Raw genomic sequence first — 15,286 nt, forward strand, 5'->3', positions numbered from 1 at the left:
GCTTGTGGGATTAGCAGCAAACTCTCAAGTTTTACTTAAGAATGGTTCTGAAAGATATGTATACAGGTTTCCTCCCTCCCTCCCTCCCTTCCTTTCTTTCTTTCTTTTTTTTCCTTTGTTCAAAATGTCTTTTATAACTTTATTAGCATTAATTAGTTATACAAAGGGGCTCATTTGGACATAGCCATATATATTGCCTTTTTAAATATATATATATTTTTATTATCAAACTGAATTACAGAGAGGTTACAGTTTCATACATTAGGCATTGGATACATTTCTTGTACTGTTTGTTACCTTGTCCCTCATTCTCTCCTCCCACTCTCCCTCCTTTCTTTCTTTTTGGTGGGGCTTGAACTCAGGGCCTGGGCACTGTCCTTGAGCTCTTTTGCTCAAGACTAGCACTCTAACAATTTGATCCACAGCACCATTTCTGGTTTTTGAGTGGTTAATTGGAGATAAGAGTCTCACAGGGACATTTCTGCTTGGGTTGGCTTCAAACCCTGATCTCAGATCTCAGACCTGTGAGTGGCTAGGATTACAGGTGTAAGCCACCAGTGCCCAGCTTCCAATTTCTTTTTATTTGCCATGGCTGCACTAGGTTTAACAAAGAGAATCACTGGTCTATCTCATGTATATAAAAAGTGCTTTGGGAACTGTGAAGGTCTTTGCAGGTGTAATTGTGGTTATTTCACTTGTTACTTGACCATACTAAAGGAGGTACATATCTGAAGCACTAGGAAGGAACACCTGGGTGGAAGTCCAGGTTGTCCCCAAAAGGGCCTCAACTTTCTTCCTGAAAAACTTTCAGATTTAACACAGCTTTTTAAAATCACGAGCTTGGAAATGGCTAAATATTACTCACAAAACCCTGCTGTGAAACCAATTACAATAATGCAATTCTACTTTCTGTGGAAAGGTGGAAATACAATTTGCTCCAGACAAAGTAGGAAGATGGAAATAAAATCACAGGTCCTGCTTCAGCCAGGCTTTCTGATTGTGCATTTGTTGTATCCTTAGACACTCTCACAAAGCTCAGAATTGGCTTTTTGTTTTGTTTTTTCAAACACCTACCTCTGTCCCTTTCCCCCACCTTACTGTAAGCAATCAAGATGTGCACAATAGTTCGTGGAAGACAGATGAAGAAAACAGTAAATGGGAATTTGGGATTGTGCTAGTAGGCTGGTTGAAGTAGGCAGTGGTGGGAGACTACAAAACACAAATGAACCAACCCAGGCCGCCTAATTGAAAAGGAGAGGAGCCATGATGAATGAAAGCAAACACTTTGCAGCTACTCTGAGAGTGGTCCACAGGAAACTTTCATAACATTCTGCCCCCATTTTTCTTTTTTGTGCCAGTCCTGAGGCTTGAAATCAGGACATGAGAATACTGTCCCTTAGCCATTTGGCTCAAGGCTGGCATCAAAGCTCAACTTTGATATTTTTGGTGGTTAATTGGAGATGAGACTCTGAGCTGGCTTTGAACTGTGATGCTCAGATCTCAGCCTCCTGAGTCGCTACGGGTGAGCCATCAACTCCAGCTGTGCTGCCTATTATCTTATTGTAGAAAGTGCCCCAGATTGGTATCATCTTGGGCTTCCATTCTGTTTCTGCCATTATTATATGACTTGAATGAAGGGAAACCATTCTGAGAAAGTGGAGATAGACTTGGAGGACCAGCAGTACCAAGAAACTACCATAATTCCTGCTGAAAATGTTAGGTCCTCTAATTAGCTGAGAATATCCCCCTCCACACTTTCAAATAAGTTTTTATATCAGGTAGCTTATTGGAAGTCCTGCCTCTATATCTTCAGGTAGGTTGTGAATGCATCTTTGGTCTGCAACAAAAATAGTTTTTATTTTTAATTTATTTTTATTACTTATTTATTGTCAAAGTGATGTACAGAGGTGTTACAGTTAGATACATTAGGCCATGGGTACATTTCTTGTACTGTTACCTCCTCCCTCATTCCCCCTCCCCCTCCCCCTTTCCCTCTCCCCCACTCAACCCATGAGTTGGAAAACAGAAGATTTTAGAATCTAAATCCAGCGGGAAAAGGAAAGAAGGAAAATTTGTCCTACATTCAGAATCTATTTTGTGGCAGAGGGAGGAGAAGTACAAACAAAAACTGTCTTGGTGGGGATGGGAGGGAGGAAAGAAACTGGGAAGGGATGGCATTGTCAAAAAAGAAATGTACTCTCTACTTGACTTATGTAACTGTAACCCATCTGTAAATCACCTTTGTAATAATAATAAAAATTTCAAAAAACAATTGCTTCAGAAATAACATATTATCGTGGGTTTCTAAGCCTAACTTAACACCGAGAACCCAATACACCTGGTACTGCCCCGGCTCCCTCCCACCCTCAACCAAGCCCCGGGGCTCCCGGCGCATGCGTCCCGCCCAGACCGGGAGGGGGCGGGCTTGCTGCCCAGTTGCGTGCGCGCGGGACTCGCGGGAGTCGCTGCGGTCACTCGCCAAAAAAGTCGGGTGCGTCGCCAAAAAGTGGGTCCTGCACAAACGACGGCGTGTCCCGTCCATGCTGCGTTCTCGTTCCACTGCCAGCCCTGTCCTGGCTGCCTGGCCAGCGAAGTCTAGGCCAGTGAAGTAAGCTGTCACCCGCGGCCCGTCTCGGTGCCCACCGCCGGGACCCCGAGCGCCCGGCAGCCGAGCGCCGGGCTCCCGGCTCCGCGCGGCCGCGATGCCCGGTGTGCAGCTGCCGCCCAAGGAGAGCAACCTCTTCAAACGGGTCCTAGTGAGTGGCCGCGGGTCCCCGCGAGGCCTCCTCTCCGCCCCGTGTTTACCTGACAGCCCAAGGCCCGCGTGGCGGCCCCGCCGAGCTCCTCCACCCTCGGCCGCGCGCTTTCCAGAAACTTCCAGAAGTCCCCAGGGGAAGCCGCGGCGGCCAGAGAGGTTCTGGTGAGCCCTGCAGGGCGCCCGGATCTACCCCGCTACGCCTCTCTTAGTCTGCCTCTGCCCTCGGAAGCTCACTGCGACTTTGCATTCTATCAGGGAATGGGCGCACCCCGCAAGACCCAGCAAAGCCTAGACTATCTGCTGATGTGGTGGGCAGGAATTCATACCCACCGCCAGCGGGCCCGGGAAGCCTAGCCTGGCACCCCTTCCTTTGGTGGGGTTTGCAGTGTGAGGTGCTCCCCTTTTGTTTTTGTTTTGGTAGCTAATTGGAGAAGAGTCTCATGGACTTTTCTGCCCAGGCTGGCCTTGAACCCCAATCCTCAGATCCCAGCTTCTTGAGTGGCTAGGATTATAGGCAAGGGCCACTGGTCTGTTTGCCTAGGAAGTCTGAAACATGCTTGGGAAATCATCTATATAAATAGTTGGATAAAAACATTTCTATTTTCTAGTTCAACTTGTGCATCTGCAGCATAAAGTAAAACAGTTGCGTGATTTATTAATCTCAGATAACAAAAACGTTTAAAAATACTGTTGAATTAACTTTATCCCCAAATAACTTGGGAAATGCTAAACATTACTTCTCTGTGTAAGTAATACTTATTATAAGGTTGTAAGAATTAAGTGTGTTGCAAATATGAGTGATTAAAAAAATCATCTCACAGTTGTAATGAGTGGGCAATTTTTTTTTACAACAAACTTAATGCAAACAAAAATCTGTATAACGAAATCTATTTTCTAAGTTTGGCTAGTGAACTAAATCTTGCCCCCCAACAGTAGTATACCCCTGCCCCTCCGTTTATTATCAGTGTACTTAAACTTATCCACAAATTCACCAGTTGTGTATTTTGCATGGTTTATTTCTTAGGCTGCTGTAGGCATTACATCTTACAACTTTGGACCCAGGCTCACACCTGTAATTCTGGTTACTCAGGAGCTGAGATTGGAGGATCTTAGTTAAAAGCCAGCTCTGGTAGAAAATTAATCAACAAAATGCTGGACTGGAGGGATGGCTGAAATTGGAGCCAGCCAGCTTAGCAAGCAAGTCAAGTGAGCAGGAGACCTTGTGTTCAAACTGGCACAGGCAAAAAAAAAAGTCTGTATATGTATGTATATATTATTTATTTAGAATAGATACTCCTATCTTTGATTTCCATCTCTCTACTTCCCTACCCAAAGGTAGTAAAGACTCAATTTAAACATTTTTTTTTTCCATGAAGACCTTTTAAATCTCTTCCTTACATCCAATTCATGCTTCAAGGATTTTAGCCCTATCCATTGCTGGTGCCATTTTACTTTGAATTTAGGAGGTTGTCTTTATATAAACAGCTCCTATTTGGTAGGCCCTGGGGATTCATCAGTGTTTATACTACATATGAACCATGTTCTGCTATTGTTTACATAATGGTAGAAAGACATATACATAAGTAATAGAATAAGAATTTCAAAGGATGATAACATCATCATGTAGACAACAAAACAAAATAGTAGTTTGGAAGATCAGGGATGGAGATATATGGAAAGCTGGCCATATTAAAGAGCATGGTCAAGTAGAGTATAAAACTTGGATAAGGAATCAGCCACTGGAAAGAGCTAGGAAAGAACATTTAAGGTGCAAGAGACACAGCATAGGGGCCCTATGGTAAAAGTAAGCTTATCATGCTGAGTGATGTAACACCTAGGTGGACTGAACAGTATAGATAAGAGTGGAAAGAGATGAGATGTTGTCCTGATCAGTGATGGTTGAGGAGAGACACTGATCAGTAGTATGGCTCTCATGAGTAAAGATGATGAATGTGCTTATGTTAGACTAGTGATGATTTTTGGAGCTGGACCCATTTTTGTAGTTAACTGAGCTACTTATAAACAAGTTACTTGAACTCTTTAAGTTTAAGGAAGATATATATATATATATATATATATATGTGGATACATGTAACTTTGTAGTTGTAACTAACTATATGGCCATATATAACCATATATAAAACACAACTATAGTCATAACTACTGGGTCATATAACTATATATAGTTATAGTATGTGTGTCTGTCCATCCATCTACCCATCCTAAAGAGCTGGATTCTGGTGGCTCATGTCTAGTTAATTTTGAAGGGGGGTAGAGACAGATCATGGTTTTAGGCCAGTCAAGGCAGAAACTTTAAGAGAACCCTCACTGCAACATTATTTGTATGTATCGCTCATCCTAGCCACTCTGGAGGCTGAGATAAGGAAGATCATGGTTCTCGGCCAGTCTAAGTAAAAGAAAGTTCACAAGACTGCATCTCACCAGGCAACAGTGGCTCCTGCCTGCAATCCTAGCTACTCAGGAGGCTGAGATCTGAGGATTAAAGTTTGAAGCCAGTCTGGGCAGGACAGTCAGTCACAGAAAAATCTGGAAGTGGCAATTTGGCTCAAGTGGTAGAGTGCTAGCCTTGAGAAAAAGGAGCCCAGGGACAGCACCTATGCCCAGAGTACAAGCCTCAAGACAAGCAAAAAAAAAAAAAAAATCATCTCAGCAGAAAAAGTTGCATATAGTGGCCTATTCCTATCATCCTAGCTACTGTAGAGAGCATGAATGGAAAGATTGTAGTCCACATCAGATGGAGCAAAAATCAAGATCCTATCTCAGACATAACCAGAGGTAGAAGGGCTAGAGTTACTAGAGTACCTGTCTAGCAAGCAGGAAGTCTGGAGTTTTTTATTTTTTTTTAATGACCTTTAAAAGAGTGACATTAATCAAGATGCATTATACTTATGATCTGACTTATAGTGAAATTCCTTTGTACACCTACTTCAAACTAAGAAAAGGAAAGCAAAGGCTAAAGGTAAGTACTGGAAGGATGTGGAAAAAAGTGAACATTTGGATACTTGCTGGGAATGTAAGCTAATATGGTGGAAAACAGCAAAAAATTAATAGAACTGCTGATCCCACTGTCCCACTATTGGGTATATATATCATTTCTGTAGGTAATGAGATCAGTAGGTTGAAGAGATTTTTTTACTATCATATTCATTCACAGTAGCCTACAAATGAAAACAGCCTAAGTGTCCACCAACTAATACTGGTCTTACTAACCGCTGAGCAGGATAGGAATCACAAGGAGGTGAGGAGTAACTTGTCTTATGTTGGCTGACGTTGGCCAAAGGCTTATGGGTTGGCTGACAAGAATAAGAGGCTTTTAGCTCTAAGTATTGAGAACCAGAGATTTATGGCTAAGATTTGAGGATTGTGGTTGGAGTCCTGCTCTAGTGCTGAGACTTGAATGCAAGTCCTCACACTCTTGATGCTCACGCCTTATACTCTACCACTAAATGTTGGGGGCTGTCCTTCCCCCCAGCCCTGGGACAATGGGAAGGAGCCCCTCCCACCTTGCGGCCTCAACAGGAAGAGAAAGCCTCCGCCCCTTGGGAGGTGAACACATGCGTGCCACCATGATGGGGTTGTCCCGCCCACAAAGGAAGTTTCGTGATGTCACTTGATGGACATGGTCCTTAGCCTATGACTGGCCCTTTGGTCAGCCCCCTTTCTTTCCCGCCATTACTTCTATATGAGTGCCTTTCCATATTAAAGTCTCTGAGACACATCCCACCACCGCAGCGTGTCCCTGATGCCTTCCTTTTCGCCCCCGCTCTTGGTAACACGTGGGGGGACTGGGGGGAGGGGAGGCTTCAGCAACCTTTCCTCAACTTAGCGCTTGCCCATGTGAGCACGCCTTTAGCCTTCCACTGGCGGAGGGCCAGGCTGAGTGCTCTTTCATATATTTTGTGGCTATCATTCTCCCCGTGGGGGGAGAAAGGGGTCGTTCAGACCCCAACAACTAAAGTCACACTTCAGTCTCATCTTTTGCTGGCTAATTGGAGATAATCTTGAGGACTTTTCTGCTTGGGTTGGCTTCAAATCTTGATCCTCAGATTTTAGCTTCCTGAGTACCTAGGATTATAGGCAGGAACCACTGACACCCAGCTTTGTATGTTTTTACGTATGACCGTAAAGAGAAATTTAAAAAGATACGACAGATTTTGTACAGGCATGTAAGTAGCAAATCAGTAAATAGCAGTACATGTGTGCAATGCCCTTGGTTTCATTATTTCAGTAGCAAAAGGCTTTTAAAGAGTTTTCTAAGTGTTTTCTGCTACCATATATGCTTTTACTTTTGGACATTTTTTGTCAGTATTGTTTCATAATGAAAATTTTTGTTTATTAAATATCTTTTTCTTTGTCTCAAATTATAGTGAAAATGTTCAGGTTCTAGAATATTTTGCAAGAAGTAAAACATCACACTTAATATTAAAGTGACATAAATTGATAAAACTATTTTTTTTTTTGGCCTGTCCTGGGGCTTTGAACTCAGGGCCTGGACACTGTCCCTGAGCTGCTTTTGCACATAGCTTGCCACTTCCAGCCTTTTCTGTTTATGAGGTACTGAGGAATCAAACCCATGGCTTCCTACATGCCAGGAAAGCACTCAAGTATGGAGCCACATTCCCAGTCTGATAAAACTATGAAGTTCACTATCCACTGTGTTAGACCCATTTTTAGGTTTGAATGTAGAATTTATGATCGAATGAAAAGTGGCTTCAGTAAACATCCATTTTATTAAAGAATTATTTTTTATATTTCTTTACAGAAATGTTATGAGCAGAAGCAGCACAAAAATGGCCTCAAGTGTTGCAAGATGATTCTTTCGAACTCAAAATTTGCTGAAGGGCTGGGGATATGGCCTAGTGGCAAGAGAGCTTGCCTCGTATACATGAGGCCCTGGGTTCAATTCCCCAGCACCACATATACAGAAAATGGCCAGAAGTGGCGCTGTGGCTCAAGTGGCAGAGTGCTAGCCTTGAGCAAAAGGAATCCAGGGACAGTGCAGGCCCTGAGTTCAAGCCCCAAGACTGGCCAAAAAAAAAAAATTTGCTGAACATGGAGGTATTGTTGCATCTGTTTGAGAGATCGGGGAAATCTAATTCCAAAGTCCAACAGGAATTTAGTAGAGAGAAAATATGCCTTCAATTCCAAAGCCTTGCAGCTCTCTATTGAGTGTATAAATGGTCAACATTTAACTTACGTGTCATAGATTCTTCCAGACTTTCATTATGCTTCATTATGTCCTTAGATGAGAAAGTTGACCGCTAAGGGGAAAATTAGATTAGGTAGTACACAGATGGAATAGCCCTAATCTGAAATATTTGGGAACTGTTTTAGATTTCATAGTTCTTCAGGTTTTAGAATATTTGCAGATTACCAGTTGAACATGGGGAGTCCAAAGATCTGAAATCTTGAAATTTTTGAACATCTGTTGAGCCTTTTTGTGCCCAGAAAGTTTTGGATCTTGGAGCATTTTAGATTTTTGATATTTGGATTAGGTATGTTCAACCTGTGTTTTTATAGATAGAATTTCCTCTGTTACTTTGAGTAGAATTTTAAGTTTATACCTTATTTTCCTGTATAGAGGGAATATGGAAAGGGTGAGAGAATACAGCCATAAATAAATTTTAAAAAAGAAATTTTATGAAGATACAGTAACATGCGTTTTATTCTTTGGTAAAGAGTATGTATTTACACTTTTTATATATCTGCTGACCTTTTTATATAGAGTACCATTGATCTACATTGATTATGTATGTTGAGTTATCTAGCACTGATGTTAATTATGTCTATAATTGTTTTTTCGCCTCTTTTATTGGTAACTAAGTGTGTTAAAAAGTATCAGGTTAGGGCTGGGGATATGGCCTAGTGGCAAGAGTGCCTGCCTCATATACATGAGTCCCTGGGTTCGATTCCCCAGCACCACATATACAGAAAATGGCCAGAAGTGGTGCTGTGGCTCTAGTGGCAGAGTGCTAGCCTTGAGCAAAAAGAAGCCAGGGACAGTGTTCAGGCCCTGAGTCCAAGCCCCAGGACTGGCAAAAAAAAAAAAAAAGTATCAGGTTAGAATAAAATTGCCCTCTTATTAGAAAAGCTTCTTAGGGGTCTCTGAGTAGCGGACTTAGGTAACTTGAGACCGCTTATTGGGAGTACTGTGACCCTGCTCACTTTTCTAAACATATTGAAAAGATTGTTTGAAGAAAATAAAAAGGAGTCTTAATCCTATGGAAATTTAGACATTCAAAGTTTGTTTTTTTATAGCTGTGGAGCCCTTATCTAATTGGAGGCCATTACAAAGCTCAACATTTAAAAGAGATGAAAGCTACTGATAATTAGGGCCTGGGTTGCCTGGATCACCATTTTCTGGTGGTTATCTATAGAGATCAGTGTTTGTTGATACTGCCTGATTCTCCTTTTATAGACTATTTAGATAATTATTTCATTCTAAAATGGCTTCATCTTTCATTAGCTTTCTAACATTTTCTTGGCATTCCTGTAGTCCAGTGTGGTGCTCTTGAAATGCAAACAGATGTTAATTTTAATTAGCTTAAATAGAATTGGTTGAAATAAACTTACCGCCAAAATGAAATACGTTCCAGTATAAATAAGGTTATTATTATTTTAAAAATATTTAGCTTTTGAATAAAGTTGTTTTGAAGATAGGTCTTCCTTAAAGTAGATTCAATATTTTTGTGAGGTATAAATTAGTTGATTGATTAGAACTGATCTCTGGAAAACTAGAACTGGTATAGTGGACTTCATTCAACAATTCTCAGATACCTCTACTGTTATTTTTTTTCTAACTTACTTTTTTTCTACTTACTTTACGATATTCTTTTAGAATACGCTCTGCTTTTTAGCAGAAAGCATTGTAGCAACTCCATGGTAGCCTAGGAGTTTATTTATTTATTTATTTTTATCAGCACTTCAGTTTGAATTCAGCACCCTGTGTTTGCTTAGCACTTGCTCTGCTGGTTATATACCACTTAAACCACATCTCCAATCCACTTTTGTTGGTTATTTCGGAGACAGAGTCTCACAGACTAGGGCTTGGGCTAGCTTTCACCACAATCTTCTACATCTCTGCTTCCTGAGTGGCTATGATTATACTCCTGAGCTACTGGTACCTGGACAGTCTAGGAATTTTTAGCAAATAGATGTAGTTTTACTTTTGTATGGGGAGAGGATTTTTGTTTTATTTTTTTGAGACAGGATCTAACTATAAAACCTAGGCCGTGTGGGTGCTGGTGGCTCACACCTGTAATCCTAGCTACTCAGGAGGCTGAGATCTGAGGATCATAGTTCAAAGCCAGTCAAGTCTATGAAACTCTTATGTTCAGTTAACCACTAGAAAACCAGAAGTGGAGCTGTGACTCAAAGTGGTAGAGCACTAGCCTTGAGTAAAAGAGCACAGGAACAATATCCAGGCTGTGAGTTCAAGCCCTACAACCAATACCAAAACAAAACCAAACCTTGGCTAGCCTCATACTTGTGACTCATGGACAGACTTCTAACTCTGTCCTCTTGCTTCAGCCTCCTGAGTGCTGAGATTACAACCAATACCAAAACAAAACCAAACCTTGGCTAGCCTCATACTTGTGACTCATGGACAGGCTTCTAACTCTGTCCTCTTGCTTCAGCCTCCTGAGTGCTGAGATTACAACCAATACCAAAACAAAAACAAACCTTGGCTAGCCTCATACTTGTGACTCACAGACAGACTTCTAACTCTGTCCTCTTGCTTCAGCCTCCTGAGTGCTGAGATTACAGGTATGTAACACTGCCTGGGTGGAGAGAGGCTCTGAAATTAAAACAGATGAATAATATAAACTTTAGAACAGTAGTGATACTTCTTGTGTAAACAGAGGTTAACATTATTTTCCAGAGACTTTGGCTATGAAAGGATTAATATTGAGCTGTTTAGGAAAAAAAAGAAGAACCGTATGAATTGGTTCGTAAAGGACTTCGGAGTGATATCAAGAGCCATGTCTGTATCCTTTTATAGTAATTACAGCTTAATTTCATTTATGTTTTCATTTGGTAGTTTTTTGTAAGTTAAAAAACTGCTTAGAAAATTTAATTGCTATGTACCCATTGCTCAGCTTTTATAATTATCAATATTTTGTAATAGTGTCATTTGCTTCCTACTTTTGTTTATTGGAGTATTTTAAAGAAAAATATCTATAAAGTATGTACATACATAAAGTGTTTATGTATGTTGATTTCAGTTGGCCTTGGGTTTGGAAAAAAGAAAACTGGTAATAACAGGTGATTTGAAATTGATTTTTTTCCTTTAAAAAAAGTGAAATGATTACTCATATTACAGATAATAATTTCTAGTTACTTATTTATATAAAAAGTTTATTCCTTAAAATTCATTTTAGAAATTTTTGAAGAAAAAAAATCTAGAAAAAGAATTTTATTTATTTATTTATTTTTCAATTCATCAGTTTTTTTATTGTCACAGTGATGTACAGAGGGGTTACAGTTTCCTATGTAAGGCAATGAGTACATTTCTTATCAAACTTGTCACTTCCTCCCTCATTTTTCTCCCACCTCCTCCCCTAGAAAAAGAATTTTAAATGGAACGTATTTTACAACAGGTTTGGCTTTTTTTGTTTGTTTGTTTGTTTTGCCAGTCCTGGGGCTTGAACTCAGGGCCTGAACACTGCCCCTGGCTTCTTTTTGCTCAAGGCTAGCACTCTACCACTTGAGCCACATTGTCCCTTCTGGACATACCCTTCTGTATGTGGTGCTGAGGAATCAAACCCAGGGCTTCATGTACACAAGGCAAGCACTCTGCCACTAGGCCATGTTCCCAGCCCCAGGTTTGGCTTTTTAAGTTTTTTTTTGTGTGTGTATGACAGTATTGGGTTTGAACTGTGGCAGGCATCAAGCTCTAGCTCTTCTTTCTCAAGCTCATGGCTGATCCTCTGCCACTTGAGCCACACTTCCACTTCCATTTTTCTGTGAGTTAGTCGTAGAGAACAGTTTATCTGTCTGGGCTGGCTCTGAACTCTGGTCTCAGATCGTAGCCTCCTGAGTAGATAGGGTTATAGGCATGGTAGGATTTTTGGTTTGTTTCAAAACTGATTTTGGTAGCTCAGTACTAAGCTCTTCCTGAGTGCACAAGGCCCTGAGTTTGAGTCTTCACTTTTGCCAGATAAAAGACAGGTTTTTATTTAGTATTAAGGAAGATGCTGTTTCCTAAGCTTGGTTTCTGTTAACACAAGGACATAGCTGTTGCTTTACTAAATTATTTTTCTGACTAATGTTCCAGTATGTAAAAAAATAAAAATATTTTTAATGTATCATTGAAATTGCTTTTAGTTTATTTTGTCCATGTATGTGTGTATGCCTAATCTTTTTACATAGTGCTCTGGTATAGTTTTTCATGTTTAATTAACAAATGATTAGTGTTAAGTGATTAGTGGGTTTTTGTTGTTGTTGTTTTTGCCAGTCCTGGGCCTTGAACTGAGGGCCTGAGCACTGTCCCTGGCTTCTTTTTGCTCAAGGCTAGCATTCTGCCACTTGAGCCACAGCGCCACTTCTGGCCATTTTCTATATATCTGGTGCTGGGGAATTGAACCCAGGCTTCATGTATATGAGGCAAGCACTTTTGCCACTAGGCCATATTCCTGGCCCCAAGGGATTAGTGTTAAACATGAACAGCATTAGTACTGATACCACATATTTAGTGCTCTCTCTCAGTACTAAATACTATTTTCTTATCCCTAGAGTGAAGAGACAGGGCATGTAAGTATGATAGTTTTTTTTGTTCTTATTCCAAGATATACTAAGATTGTATGACAAAGAAAACTGAAGTGTTTTGGTCTTTCTTATTACTAGTGGTTACATTTTTATTTTTCGGGACTGGTTGAATGTAGACTTATTTTTATAAGAAAATTTTATGTTAGTGAGTGTTGAGGTTGATGGGAAAAAATGAGGAGAAAATAGAATATAGAGAAATATTTTTGCAAAGACTTTTGAGGTTGCATAAAAAACTATGAAATATTTCAAACATGTGTAAAAGTAGAGAGAATTGAATAGTGAATCTCTGTGTACTTTTCACCCATTTTCAACAATTTAACAGTGATTACCACAGCTTGTTTAGTTTTGTCTTTACCCTTCACAATCCCTTCCTGTTACCACAGATTATTCTGAAACAAATCTCAGATAAAATGCTATTTTTGTTAAGGTGTTTTTGGAGAAATTATAGCATATTCTAGTGTCTGTGAAAATCTCTTTTTCCTTAACTTAATAGGTTGGCATGCATATGGCCTCCTGCAACGTTCTGAGAAGAAATATGATGAAGCTATTAAGTATTACCGAAATGCTCTCAAGTTAGACAGAAATAATCTGCAAATCTTGAGGGACCTGTCTTTGTTGCAGATTCAAATGAGAGACCTTGAAGGTTACCAAGTACGTACATTAGTCTTAAATGTACATTTTTAAACAAGAGATTGCATTTTTAAAGCATGTGAATTTTTTTAAAGCAAAGTAAACAAATGCCATATTCATATAGGTTTGACTCAGTAGAATTTGTAGAATAAATCACTTGAGATTTTTCTATGATAATAGTTACAGGACTTGATACTTGAGCATCAAGTAAGAACTAGCCTTTCATATGTTGCCATGTCCAGAGTGGAATTCTTTTAGTTTCTTATATAAATGAGATAATGAAATAAATGAGCCACTGTTTATTTCTTGATTCCCTCCTTCCTTTCTTTCCTTGCTTTTGTGTGTGTGTTTGTGCTGGTCCTGGGGCTTAACCATGGGGCCTGAGTGCCGCCCTTGAGCTTTTTTGTTTGAGACCACTTGAGCCACAGCTCCACTTCTGGCTTCTTTTGTGTAGTTTAGTAGAGGTCTCATGGACCTTCCTGCTTGGGCTGGCTTTTAACTCTGATCCTCAGATCTCAGCCTCCTGAGTAACTTGGAATGACAGGTGTGAACCACTGGTGCCCACCTATTTAATACTTTTTTTTTTTTTTTTGGCCAGTCCTGGGCCTTGGACTCAGGGCCTGAGCACTGTCCCTGGCTTCTTCCCGCTCAAGGCTAGCACTCTGCCACTTGAGCCACAGCGCCGCTTCTGGCCGTTTTCTGTATATGTGGTGCTGGGGAATCGAACCTAGGGCCTCGTGTATCCGAGGCAGGCACTCTTGCCACTAGGCTATATCCCCAGCCCCTATTTAATACTTTAATACTTAAAAAAAACAACTAGAGTATCTTTTATGTGAAAATGCTATTCTAGATTCTTTGTGGGTATGATATTTATAATCTTGGTGAATAAATGTTGGATTTGACATCTCTTATAACTGAAATCTAAAAATTAAATAGTTTTTTTAATAGATTATGTAACAATGATTGCCATAAGTCAGTCTTTCAGCAGTTCAAACTTGCATTTTCTTTTCTCCGCTAGACGTCTCCATGCGCCTGTTTATTCCACTTCATATTAGAGAATCGCCATGTCCAGAATGGAATTCTTTCAGTTTCTCATATAAATGAGATAATGAAATAAATGAGCCACTAATTTTCCTTGAGTCCCCCCTTCCCTTCTTTGCTTCCTTTTCTCTTTGTTTTTTTATTTTCTGCCTTCTTTCTACATTTAGTGAATTCAAAGGCTCTGCTGAACTTCATAATGGCACCATTCATCAAGGGTGTTTTCTATCTAATTTGTGATTTCTGGATGGTATGAAGGTCTTGGATATGGTTATGTGAGTGCATACTTAGGAGATAGGGAGAAAGTCATTGAAGATGAGGAAATCTTGGAACTAGGCAGATTATTAGATGGGTGATCCACATTATTGTTGTATTTTGCCAGGATGATGGAAGGATTTAACTGACCCAGACGTTAATGAGGGAGTTGTGGTTACAGAGTAGCAGCAACGAACATAGTGGGTAGAGTGATACAGCTTAATATATGCTAGGAACCAGACACACAAGGATGGACTCATTTGGTACTTACTCCAGTCATCTAACATGGAAATTAAAGGCTACATCTTCTAGACTCTCTTGCAGTTAATATTCTTCATGACACCTATGCTTTAATGAGTAGCACTTGTTTATAATTTGGAGAAAGAAATGAGTTAGGAGAGGTGGGATTATCTATATAAGGAGGTTAGGTTTTCTGCTAGAAAATACTTTGATTCTACTGAAACAGCCATGATGAAATTTCTAGCATTTTGTCCTTAGTATGTAAGACAGTCACTTCACAGTGATATTGGAGATGTTTCTCCTATGAAAGTCCAGTCTGTGGGTGAATGTTTCCCCTGACTCTGTTTGGGGACAATTATACCAATGTAAAAACATTGAAATTTCATATAGCAATTAAAAATCTGATATATAAAAAGTTCTCACAGTCTTTCTTATAAAATGTTTAAATTTCATCTGAAGACATTTCATTATGAAGTTAATTTATGAGACAGCTCAAATTCATGGGCCTCAAAGATGAGTTTTCAGTGATAGCCTTGTAATTACATTAATATATAATTAAATACATTGAATAATTTA

General features: G+C 39.9%; 1 protein-coding gene across 1 annotated transcript in view; it reads left to right on the forward strand.

The window, feature by feature from the left end:
- The first annotated feature begins 2,585 nt into the window (after positions 1 to 2,585).
- The window catches only part of Naa16 (N-alpha-acetyltransferase 16, NatA auxiliary subunit), a 62,970-nt gene continuing 50,269 nt past the window's right edge, over positions 2,586 to 15,286 (forward strand). The window contains 5 exon segments of the mRNA XM_048341293.1: positions 2,586 to 2,756; positions 7,542 to 7,621; positions 10,642 to 10,702; positions 10,704 to 10,767; positions 13,041 to 13,198. Coding sequence (XP_048197250.1) covers positions 2,703 to 2,756; positions 7,542 to 7,621; positions 10,642 to 10,702; positions 10,704 to 10,767; positions 13,041 to 13,198 — 417 coding nt within the window. The 5' untranslated portion in view covers positions 2,586 to 2,702.

This window comes from Perognathus longimembris, chromosome 3, assembly GCF_023159225.1.
Source record: "Perognathus longimembris pacificus isolate PPM17 chromosome 3, ASM2315922v1, whole genome shotgun sequence".
Classification (NCBI taxonomy): domain Eukaryota; kingdom Metazoa; phylum Chordata; class Mammalia; order Rodentia; family Heteromyidae; genus Perognathus; species Perognathus longimembris.